The 13,383-nt window shown below is 35.6% G+C and overlaps 1 protein-coding gene across 1 annotated transcript; it reads left to right on the top strand.

The window, feature by feature from the left end:
* Nucleotides 1-1,415: 1,415 nt before the first annotated feature.
* On the top strand, nucleotides 1,416-3,485 carry LOC101745554 (alpha-(1,3)-fucosyltransferase C). Its single transcript, XM_004922634.4, has 3 exons — nucleotides 1,416-2,436; nucleotides 2,783-2,893; nucleotides 3,201-3,485. The coding sequence occupies exons 1-3, from the start codon at nucleotides 1,460-1,462 to the stop codon at nucleotides 3,385-3,387; spliced, it is 1,275 nt and encodes a 424-aa protein (XP_004922691.2). The 5' UTR covers nucleotides 1,416-1,459; the 3' UTR covers nucleotides 3,388-3,485.
* Nucleotides 3,486-13,383: the final 9,898 nt, after the last annotated feature.

Raw genomic sequence — 13,383 nt, 5'->3', positions numbered from 1 at the left:
ACTATTTCTGCCGTGAAGCAGTAATGCGTTTCGGCTTGAAGGGTGGGGCAGCCGTTGTAACTATACTTGAGACCTTAGAACTTATATCTCCAGGTGGATGGCGCATTTACGTTGTGGATGTCTATGGGCTTCAGTAACCACTTAACACCAGGAGATCTGTGAGCTCGTCCAACCATCTAAGAAAAAAAAAAACCTTTTATTGTTTATAACGATCGTTAAAACAAAACATTTCGACTCAATTGATATTGACAAGGTTTATTTGAAACTTACTTAACATTTAAAATTAGTATTGTTATATTCTGAAATTTAAATTCCAAGCGTAGAGAAGGCGATTTTTTTTTCATCGGCAAAAAAATTGGTTCCTCACTATACGCCCACAGAGTTGCTGACGTGTGCAAGAACGCAAACCGAGATATTAAACTGTGCCATAAATAACGTTTATTCCTACACGATATTCAAATTGTTCGCGGGAAAGCGTGGAACCGTTAAATGAATGAACTTTTATAACTTAGGGTCTCCCAAGTTGCGCCTTAATGCCGACTTTGAAGCCGGGCAGTGATGAACAGAGCCCTTACTTTTAATGACTTTTTGCTAATATCCCACGGTGAGGGTTTGCAAGGAAAAAAGTTCGGACGAACCGTGAATATTGAGGTTTTGATATTTAAAAAGAAACAGGATCCATTGGGAAGTTTCCTCATAAAATGTAATTACGAGCGTGCGTGCTGCGCCAAGGAATCCAACGGAGTTTTACGCCATATTTTGAAGACGAAATTAGAATAAATAATTTCAAAACATTATTTCAACGAAATCATCGCTTACGTAATTGAATAAATTGTAATGTAAATGACTTGCGGGTAACTCGACACCCGGGCGCCGGTTATGCTAATACCCGGACAAGTTGTCACCTTATCCGGCTGACGACATCTGTCGAGTGCCCTCTCAAGTGCAGACAACAACAAGCCGTGTATACATTGTGGCTTTTGGAATGTAGTATTTTTTTTTATTTCTACTTTAATTATTTACTAATATTTTTTTTTTCATTTTTATAAAAGATCGAATTCATAAAATTAAATAAATTGAAAACATCGTGCTTCAAACCAAAAACAGAAATAGTTGGCCACCAAATATGGAGGCGCCACTCGTCTATTTTTGACATTTGCATACCAGCACACGGACGCTCGAGTACGCGCGCTCTTCCGTACAAAGAGAATTTCATGTTTAATTTTCTATTTAATTTAAATTGCCTACGTATTTCCTTTTCTGTCCGACGCAGTTTGGCATAATTTACATATGAGAGTTTGCTTTAAAATTGCAGTAAAATAAGCTGGCTTTGTTTGAGAAATCCATACACGTGAAATTCCTGCGCTCACAATGCGTAAAGTATTTTTGGTTTGTAAACATGAACAGATCGCATGGAGCATAATCTCGGTACTTTATATTCAGTCCGTTTTAAACAGTCATGTCTAAGATACTTAACGCTATCTTGATCACGGCTTATTTCGCCCTTTTTCTTCAATATTTAACAACGATTATTTCGCATCAAGACGTAGATATTATTGAGGTAACATACGCAACTAAAACTCCTGGATTCATAAAGAAAATGAACAGAAACTACAAAAAAAAACGAAACAACATCACAACAATGAGATTGAAATACAAAGTCCCATTCAGACTGCATACTGACCTTAAATACATTCTAAGGTGGACTGAAGGTTTTTCACAATACGATCAACAAATGTACAAGAGTGGTCAAGAGACATTCATACAAAATAATTGTAGTTACATCAACTGCTATATGACGACCGACAAAAGTTTGCTCGGCGATCCGAGAAATTTCGACGCGATCCTCTTCGACGTGGAAAACAATTGGGACGAACATCCCACATTGAGAAGATCGGAGCAAAATTTTATATTCATGGCTTCAGAGTCGGCTAGCAACTTCCCTGTTTGCCATCCGTACTTTGATTCCTTTTATAACTGGACGTGGAGCTATAAACTGGATTCGAATATTTTAAAAACATTCTTATATATTTTTGACAAAAACGGTAGACCAGTTGGACCCAAAATAGCCATGAAGTGGATTGATCCAATGAAACCAACATCCAATGACGTCAAACTGAGACTTAACGGCAAAAATAAAGCAGTAGCTTGGTTCGTGTCCAACTGTCGAACCAAGAGTCGTCGAGAATATCTTGCAAATAATTTGACCAGAGAATTGAAGAAACACGACATGAAAATAGATATTTACGGTTGGTGTGGTAAACTGACCTGCCCGAAAGATCGCATGGACGAATGTTTAAATATGTTAGAAGAAAATTATTATTTCTTTTTGGTATTTGAAAATTCTCTAAGTGAAGACTATGTCACAGAGAAATTAATGCATGCATTACAGCACTTTACTGTGCCGATCGTCTATGGCGGCGCTAATTACTCAAGGTAAGTTAAAAAGTAATTCTTTTGAAACTTCATCTTTGAGCCGACAGATGTCCACTACTGTACATAGCCCAATCCTCCCTCCGCCAAGCCTCGCCACAATGATCGGTCCTATGCAAACCGCATCCAGTGGATTCCCACGACTTTCACCAGGTCGTCGGTCCGCGTTCTGGAAGGCCAAAAACTGGGGCCTTATTTTTATTAGTGTCATCCATGTTGGGGAAGTTACGAATCCGGAGGGGATGCTATTATTTTTTGAGCCCTTTTGAGACTTGGCCTACTTGGCCAAAGACTTAGAATTACTAAAACTTTATCAGTTTTTTTTTTTAATTTGAATAATTCTATTTAGGTTCTTACCGTCAGGCTCATACATAAATGCAGGTGAAATGGATGCGGAAACAATTGTGGCTAAAATTATTGAAGCGATAAAGAATCCAGATATTTATCAAAATTATTTCAGGTAAATCATTACGTTAAATTTATAAATTTTAATTTTAACATATTTTTAATACACAAAAATCGTTCGAATTCAGAATTTATATTTTGTTAAGATTGAATTTTTCCAAATATCTGCAATGTTTTACGTCGGCTTTCCAAACCGGAAAAACGGGAAACACATTACCATACAAAAAGTACACTATTTTTTGTGCATATTGTGCGTGCAGGCAAGAAATGCTACAAAAATGTCAAATTTATTTAGTGGCTGCTTCAATCATGTATTTGCCAATCGTATTTAAAATAAATCACTTAATATACTTTTACCGCAGGTGGCATAATCACTACGTTTACAAACGCTCATCGAAAGTTCCAGAAGTGTGTACATTGTGCGAAATGCTAAACAAACCAGACCAGAGTACAGTCGTAAAAGACTTCAGAAAATGGTGGAATCCAAATTACCAGCAATTGTGTGAAAAAGATTTCAATAGAAACGCCTATCAATTTATAGGACAGTAATTATTTGTGTACTACAAAAATTTTGTTAAAATCGTTCCATGGAAGGGTCACTTGCAGAAATGTCGTAAAAATTAATATTAAAGCTTGAAGAAAAAATCTAAATCTCTCATCTTACCTTTCTCAATAATTTAATGTATTTTTAAGGCGGTAACATAATTGTAGAAATCAAAGTAAATTGTAATGCTACTAAATAAACGAGGCTTGTGGAGAGTATTAAGCAGTAGGCAGCGGCTTGGCTCTGCTCCTGGCATTGCTGAAGTCCATGGGCGACGGTAACCACTTACCATCAGGTGGGCCGTACGCTCGTCGGCCTACAAAGGCAATAAAAAAAAATACATTATAAAATTTTTGTGTTGAAATAAACTCTTTTGGACCAAGTGATTAAAAAGGCATCATAATATCTGGTGAGTTCGAAAAACCCAACTCCTACGCAATGGGCCTTACGCTTCTACTATGAGAAGATAAAGTGACAATAATACGGCTTATATCTGTCACCTATTGATAGAAAATTAACACTAAATCTACGAATAAATAGAATTATTTATTCGTAGCACTAAATACATACTCGTAGTATAAAACAAAAAAAAGCACGACTTGTATTACAGGTCTAGCTAATAGAACTGCATTAAAAGATGAAACTACAATGTTTTTTTTATTGCATAGATGGGTGGACGAGCTCACAGCCCACCTGGTGTTAAGTGGTTACCGGAGCCCATAGACATCTATAACATAAATACCGCCACACTTTGAGTTATGAGTTATAAGGTCTCAGTGTAGTTACAATGGCCGCCCCACCCTTCAAACCGAAAGGCATTACTGCTTTACAGCTGAAATAGGCAGGATGGTGGTACCTACCCGTGCGGACTCACAAAAGATCCTACAACCAGTAATAATGTTGTCTTCCTTTAAAAATGGGATATAGGCCTATAACAATAAAATAATGATCGTATTGCGAATACTAAAACGCAAAATAACCTACACGCTAATGAGACAAAGGAGATTTTAAAACTTAACATAATTATAGGTAAGTAAATTATACAGTAAATTAAAGTAATATATATTTATTTTATTAACATATTTTTAAAGTTATCGAAGTATTGTATTAAATTATTTTCGTACAGCAATAATGCCACGAAATCTTATCTTATCTTATCTTATACCTTTAAAAGAGCAATTCTTGTATTTTTTTTTTTTTTTTTTTTATTGCTAGATGAGTGGACGAGCTCACAGCCCACCTGGTGTTAAGTGGTTACTGGAGCCCATAGACATTTACGACGTAAATGCGCCACCCACCTTGAAATATATATTATATAAATATATATTGTATATTAATATATACCTATATAATCTGAATCGCTGAAACGGCTCCAACGATTTTCATAAAATTTAGTATACAGGGGATTTCGGGGGCGAAAAATCGATCTAGCTACGATTTATTTTCAGAAAATGTTGTTTTATTCGTGTTTTCAATAATCAACTCTTCCCGACATCTGTTGGCGAATAATAATACTATTTTTCTTAATTGAGGGCAACTAACCGCTTTAAAGACACAACAAGATGGCGTTATCAAAAAAAAAACCGAGCAAGGCTCGGTCATAATCTAGTATAAACTTACGATTTAATAACTTAATTATATAATTAGTAGGGTTCTAAGAAAATGACATTTACATACTGCAAAAAAAACTTATCATTTAAATCGTAAAACTCCACAGCAATCCTCTTAGTGCGGCCTCATTATTCATAAAGTCGATTCGGCGTAATTCCAATTAGGCTGGACTCATCATCGCCCCCGTTGCTTTTTTCGCTGAAATATAATTAAAATTCCCGCTGACACCTACAAAGATTAAAGCCATTATATCTCGATGACTTGTGGAGAAAAATTACGACGAGTCTTATTTTTCAAAATTTATATTACCGGCTTTATTGAGGCAAAATACTGTTTAAATTGAATGACCTTGTTTCAACTTATGCACTGTAGTGTTTGTGATAATATATTGGCTGAAAATAATTTATTATTTGAATGGTTCTTATGAAAACTTGCTTGAGTAGTAAGTAGGTAGGTCAGTTAGAAGTCAGTTTTTTAAGGAAAAAATAATAATGCCGCTGTTTAAAGTCAACAAAAAAAATTATTTTATAAATTTAAAATAGACTAAGAAGTTGGATAGTTTATTTTTAGCTTGAACCAAAATCTTGTGTGTTTATTGTTTAAAAAAATCTTTCAACGTATTGTCACGTCATACCCCAAGACTTTTGTTTAACTCGAAATATTCACACGTTTCAAGGACCAAATTAAAAATTTCAAATAATATATTTTTTTCTATTATACTTTCTTCGAACATCCTGACCAGAATAAGTAGGGCAAAATTATTCAATATTTTTTTTATTACTATTAAAGCGAATATTTCTTAATATTTAAACTGAAAATGATTTGTCCTCTTAGGTCTTTTTCAACATCTACCCACTTTCATTATTTTTGAATACTGGAACAAAGCGTATATATTTAACAAAACACAACATTTTATTTCAAACGTTAATTTAAGAAAACTACCAGCTTCGAATTCAAACTTTGTCCACGAAACGCGTGAAATATTTACGAAAGCAACAGAAACATTATCAAAGTTAATGAAGTTTACAGACTTCATCTAACTAACAAACTTAATCATAAGTTTCAGGGTAGCGAAGTGTGTTTATAATGTAGGTACTACCGGTGCAGTGATGTCGTACATCATTAGACGCACAACATCAGAAACTTTATTTAAACTGCATATAACTGTGTAACGAGACAAAGGCGAATACAATTTTATTCAAACTTTCTGTAGAGGTTGCCGCGCTGTTAAATCCGACACTAAGAACCCAAGCAAATAATTGTGAATTTTATCATAACAGAGACTTAGATTTTAGAAAAATTCTGAACACACCAAATATTAATAAATAAGAAAGTATTTACCGTTTACATTACAGATTTGACGACTGATTCTTTTCTCGTTTACTCGGCAAGGCATCTATCTATCCATGTTGATTTGCGTTTCACGAACCGTCACCACCTTGATGTGGGTTCGCTCGGTTATTGTAGGCCTTGGATTGACATATAAGGATGGACATTAGGAGGGCAATGTTCCCGATTGACTTCCACGGTGAAGGAATAACATCGTGTAATAAAAATCAAACCCGCAAAATTATAATCAGCGTAATTACTGGTGGTAGGTCCTCTTGTGAGTCTGCGCGGGTAGGTACCACCACCCTGCCTATTTCTGCCGTGAAGCAGTAATGCGTTTCGGTTTGAAGGGCGGGGCAGCCGTTGTAACTATACTTGAGATCTTAGAACTTATATCTCAAGGTGGGTGACGCATTTACGTCGTAGACGTCTATGGGCTCCAGTAACCACTTAACACCAGGTGGGCTGTGTGAGCTCGTTCACCCAAATAAGCAATAAAAAATAAATAAATAAAAATTAAGAAATACAGATATGGGTAAAATATCTCAGAACACACGATGAAAAAGTAACTGTAGTGGGTCAGAATGACCGGAACACAATACCCGTATCTTATCATTAATACGAATAAAAAATTATTGTTTAAGTTCTGAATCTGACTGAACCCTGAATCTGTTTTATTTTTTAAGCAATACATACATTCAATATTCACCGTACCGTAAGTATTTCCTTTAAATTCATGTTAATCATAATTAAAACTATTTTTTCGATTTTCGGCTTTTCGATTTCTGGAATAAACTGTCGAAGAAACAAACTGCCAAACTTTAAAATACGGTTTTTTATTTGTGTGTGTACGTATGTATATGTAAATTTCGAAAAATATTTAATGGAAAATTTGATGGTGTTAGCATAATAATCATCGCTAATATTGGCGAGTACCAACCGCCTTAGTGTACATGAAAACTGTATAATGATAAAGACGAGATTCAGTCATAAAAGCGGTTTTAATTGCATCTGAAACTCGCGAAAACCTAAGAAAATGCATGTTAATCTGCAAACTTTCCGTAGTTCCGATAAAACTCGCAGTTCGCTAATAAAATCACGCGGTTACAACACTTGTAAATTAGTTTCTTCGGCACTTTCGCGTTAATTTCTTCACTACAAGATACTTAACTATACTGAGACCTTAGAACTTATATTTCAAGGTGGGTGTCGTATTTACGTTGTAGATGTCTATGGGTTCCAGTAACGACTTAATACCAGGTGGGCTGTGAACTCGTTCACCCATCTAAGCAATAAAAAAATAGAACTTGTACATATAGTCAGAATTCTAACATAAGTAAAGTAAAGCCCGGCCATACTTCGCAGAGCCTTCGGTAGATATTACTCGAAGCACACCAATTCGTTGCAGTTACTCGCGTTTCACCCCGTTTCCCTTAAAAAAATAGTACTAGTATCAATTTGACATTGAGCAGTATACGATCATAATATGTTTCTAGACTTTAATGTTCAAATCAAACATGTGGGGATAGCGACGTAGAGAAGATCTTCCACCGAGCGGGCGCATTTGGTCAGTAGACCTCGGTAGAACTTGTATACATAATATGTTTAAGCAAGCTATCTTAAAAATATCATAAGCGAGATTCAGGCATCTGTCAAATATCTTGTGCTCTACGAGTATGAAGGCTACCCGCCACAAACATAATTTTTTTAATAATAATAGTATCTGTTACTATGTACTATTATTATTAAAAAAATATTCCCATTCGTCCCCAACTCCGTATCCCGACAAGGATCTGACACTTAGTTTTAGTGTATATCGAATCCAATCACGTCATCATCAAGCCTGAAGGATTGCATGCCGTGTGGCGAATTTTTTCTACTTAAAAACAAGAGTGAACTCTAAGTACCTAATGCAATAATGCAACATATGAACAATTCAGCGCACTTGCAACAAAGATTAATGGATAGAGAAATTAATTATTTTTAATCGATATTTAGTTCAAATTTCTCGATGCTCCTTGCTTTCCCTAAGTTACTAAATAGTTTATATTTTCATATCTAGAGTCGAAGAAATCATTAAAAAAAAATTGGACTATGTAATGTCGATTTTATAAATTACGTTACACAATTTCCGACGTTCGATTGGTTTTCGGAGTCACCAACTGTTACTATAAAAATCTAATATTCATGAAACATTTAACAATCACAATTAAAAAACTACAAAATACGATATTCTAGAGTACAAACCTCTTATTACATTTTGAGAGAAATAAATCTTTAAAGGCACTCGTTATTTCAAGGAATACAAGAGTTTATTCTGTGCGATATCCTTTGCCTCTCTCGAAGCTTCAATCCCTTTTGAATCTACAAACGCTTCTAGATTTCCAGAATTAGCTTCATATAAATCTGTATGTCTCGGTTAGAATTTTGAAAAACATTAATGATGGGACAGCTGATAAAGTATCGATATGTTTCTGAATTGTAATTTATAGCTTGGAACATTTTTAGCATTCAAAAATACTAAAATATTTCATTGTCTCATTTTAATTATTAATATTATTTAAATTGCGAAGAAATATTAATTAAATAGAGATGTTTATGCTATCAAAATAAGAGTAGAAATGAATAAACAAACATGATACACTAATATGTTGTTCTTCCCTTTTTGGCTGAAAGAAGACGACCACCTAGGCCAAAAGCCAAATCGCAAGTGGAAAAAACCCAGGTCACAATCATTCACGCTAGAAAACCTGATTGCTTCACAGACAAAATATTGTATGTAGTTAAAACTACACAGACTCTCGCAACATCAATTTCAAACAATCTAACCGGAAAAGAGGCGAGAAAATAAAGATGACCATGACAGAAAGACAAAGTGAAACATGAAAATAGTCATAAAAGCATTTTAAAACATTTTTGAGGGTTATAATTTCTTCAATTTTTTTCGTTGGTAAATTTTTTATTTGATAATGATTAATCGTCTTGTATTCGATTCAATGATAACTTAAATTAACAACTGGTAACACCGAGCGTTTGTCATGGCAGGCGAACTTCAAGGCATTCTATTTTCTTTAACTTTTTGGCGGGAAAACGAGGAGCGAAGTTGTGTGAATTGTTCTATAATGTTATATAGACATTTCTTATTTTCTTTAAATGTGTAATAGCGACGAGTGGGTACCACCACCCTGCCTATTTCTGCCGTGAAGTAGTAATGCGTTTCGGTTTGAAGGGTGGCGCAGCCGTTGTAACTATACTTGAGACCTTAGAACTTGTATCTCAAGGTGGGTGGCGCATTTACGTTGTGGATGTCTACGGGCTCCAGTAACCACTTAACACCAGGTGGGCTGTGAGCTCGTCCACCCATCTAAGCAATAAAAAAAAAAACTTTAATATCTGTGAAAGTGCACAAATGTGGGAAAATTAAAAAAGCCGCAGGACGTAGCTTCCCATTTTACTGAGATTATATTTCAAACAAACCAACAAACATATGCCACAAAATAACATATTAAATCCATGGTCTTGGAACATTCGAAGCGGAATAATCTGCTAAAAAAACGAGAGACAATAATAAAAATAAAAAACCGTTGAAAAGTCCTGCTACTACTATTTAACCAAAAGTTTTCAGTGTGTGTAATTTCACAGGCGAACGAACAAATACAGATTAAAAGTAATTTCCCAAATATATTTGAAAATACCACTCGTTCGCATCACTAGGAGTCGTTTCGTTATAAAAATGCGAAATCGTTCTGATACTTAGTAACTCGTATGTGGAATCTTTATGATCATCATACTTCTGGCAATAAATTTCAATCGTTTGGAACGATTACTTTTGAATGTTTTAAGCTTTATAGTAAAGGGTATTTATTATATATATATTATTATTATTACATAATATATCATGAACGAACTAGAAAGAAAAATCGTTGAACAAACCAAGAATCAATAATTAATTAAGTTATTTACAGTGTTTTAAAATCTGACAGAATAAAATTACCTCGAAGAGGTTTTTTTTTTGGTCAGGAGGAAATCGCCGGACTTCCGCCCTTTTCTGGGGATACTGGGCGCGGTATGTCAGAGTCGAACTGACTAAAACCTCCTGTCGCTCAACAACCAACGTCCAAACCTCGCATGAGACAGAACTAATGACAAGGCAAAGGGGGGAAAGTGAAGCGTTTAGTGTGGAGCACATCTCTCCCATCACCCTCCCCCTCGGGACGCCGGACTGGCGGTCGTCGGCGCCACGACCACCAGCCCTCTCGGTACCTCGAAGAGGTGGAACATTATTCGTGGACTTTTAGAAACTACCTCTAAACTATACGCAAATTATAATTTTATCTTAATACGACGATCTTCATAAAATTATATATTTGCTACAGGTATAAATATATCCCATTTCGCTTTCCCGTAGCTATAATTCAGGCTGCAGGTTGTTCGTCTACAATGACAAAAAAAATACGCAAGAAAAATTACGTACTTCCAAAAAGTAAATAAAAGTTTTAACATTTATCGGAATTCTGCCAATAAAAATTTATTTCTCTGAAAAGATGTCATTGAGAATGGTACCGAGTCATCGCTTCTAAGATCCGCCCAAGCCGTGTAGCAGAAAGTGGATCGTAGCCCCCGGCTCTACGCTTGATCGCAAATAGACAATGCGAAAAAAATATCGAGATGAATTCCCTCTCGTCTAGGTATTCAAATAAAGAAATCTGTGGTTTACGTAGTGACTGAATTTTACTTGAATTTCTATTAATTTTCCCTCCTTCTTTTTTTTGCTTAGATGGGTGAACGAGCTCACAGCCCACCTGGTGTTAAGTGGTTACTGGAGCCTATAGACATCTACAACGTAAACGCGCCACTCACCTTGAGATATAAGTTCTAAGGTCTCAGTATAGCTACAACGGCTGCCCCACCCTTCAAACCGAAACGCATTACTGCTTCACGGCAGAAATAGGCAGGGTGGTGGTACCCACCCGCGTGGACTCACAAGAGGTCCTACCACCAGTAGGACGCAAATTATAATTTAATAAAGCTGAAATAGGTATCAACCTACCCGTGCGGACTCACAAGAAGTCCTACCACCAGTAAAAATCCTAATAATCCTAATAAGTTTTATAAATGAATTTGGGTACCACTTTAAATTTCCGATCGTTTCATTCAATTTGAATACTATATGCTTCAATGATCGATGTATGACTCATGAAAAATATTACCTGGAAACTAAAAAATGAAAGACAATATAATAACCTTTTAAATCTCGTAAGCAAGCAGGTGTTCAACAATTCACATAAACCATGGATTATGCTCAGTTGACGTTTTACGCTGATATGGGTGGCTCAATGTGCGGCGTCGACGTCATCTATTATACTGTTGTTTCATTTCGATGCTTTTTTAAGCACCGTCTAAATTTACCATACTTTTTATTCTCTTCTTTTTCTTTGTCTCCACCTTATCCCACCTTATGCCACTAGGTTGGGTCGGTTCAGCAATTTTTTCTATTCCATTCTCTTCTATAAGCAGTCATCTCAACACTCTTCTCTCTCTCATATCGTCATTCACACACTCATCCATGTCTTCTTCGGTCCACTTCTTCTCTCTCTACCTTGCACTACCATTTTCATACATCTCCTAGTCACATGCATCTCGTCTCTACGCATCACACGTCCATACCACGCTAACAGTCCGCTCTTTAATATATCAATCACCCACTACCACTTTCACACTTACTCTGATATACTCATATACATACTTTTTATTCTGCACCGCCCAATATCCACGCTATCTATGCGAGTTTACAGTCACAACCAGAAAGATGATCTTGTCCATTAAGATGCGGACACAAAAATAAGTCTTCCATACTTTCAATCGGACCCAAGTTTGTTTTATTATTACCTCTTTTCGAGAATTATTAATTGAAGGGATTTCCAAGCGACTATAAATTTCTGCGTTCCCGTAACGCCCACACAGCGACATTCCAAACAAACGCATCGATTTCGAACTAATAATTTACACATTCGCTGTACAACAAAAACTCATACCAACCACAACATTCCAGTTATGGAAATGGGAAAGTGTAACTGACAATCTAAAAATTATTATATACACATTTCTTTATTCGATAAATTTCTCGAAATTTTAATTCGTTACAGAAATTTAGAGGAAATCATTTCAATAACTGATTTTAGCACTGATAACAGCAGTCAACAAACAGAATCAAAATAAACATGATCCTACCGACGAGCTACCTACGACGATTTAGGAAAATCTGTAATAAGAGTTGCTAGATTTTAATATATCTTTGAACAACGGAATCATGGTTATAGGAAAACGACTTCGAAGCGAAAGAGAAATAGTGCCAACAGCCAGCCCTTTTGTTCTCACTAAAGAATACTAAAAAATCTTGCCCTTTCTGGTGTTCAACCTACCTGTTGTCGCGATTTGAATCGAATTCGATTTCATTATTAAATCTATTTTATGATTAAATCTTCGAAACTATCCATTGAACCTACAATCCATCGTAATTACTATAGTCTATTCCAATCACGAAGTCGTTTTTGACACTTCTTAGAACGTAATTCTTCACGTTATGATGCATAATTTGAATTAATAATCATTTTTTGTTAATGGTCATAAACATCATTTAAAAAATACACAATCAATCTAAATCATTACACAATTAATTCACACACACACAATAACATAATAATAACATATGTCTCATGGGACTACGTAATTGGAATAGAGTATAGTAGTATTTTAAAAGCCGCCTACCTCGTTACGACGTTGGGCTATCAAACCAACAGAGGCGTCGACGCGGTCCGGCGCTCAAATGTAAATTAAATGATGAATAGATACGCGCCCGAACGCGCTCTGTGGGTAGGCAAAAAATAACTCTCCTATTATTTCGTTGCTGTTTGCATCAGTTTTTTTTGTGGACTATCAGGTTTTTTTTGGGTTATTGGCTGGAATTAATTTCAAAAATATAAACGCTACACTTTAAACGCTCTACTGATGGTCTTTTGTGACCTTTAATGGATCGGTACCAGGATCTTGCTTTTTTTCTG

Source organism: Bombyx mori, chromosome 14 (assembly GCF_030269925.1).
Source record: "Bombyx mori chromosome 14, ASM3026992v2".
Lineage (NCBI taxonomy): Eukaryota > Metazoa > Arthropoda > Insecta > Lepidoptera > Bombycidae > Bombyx > Bombyx mori.
The sequence above is the reverse complement of the archived record's forward strand: the minus strand, read 5'-3'. Positions and strand labels throughout refer to the sequence as shown.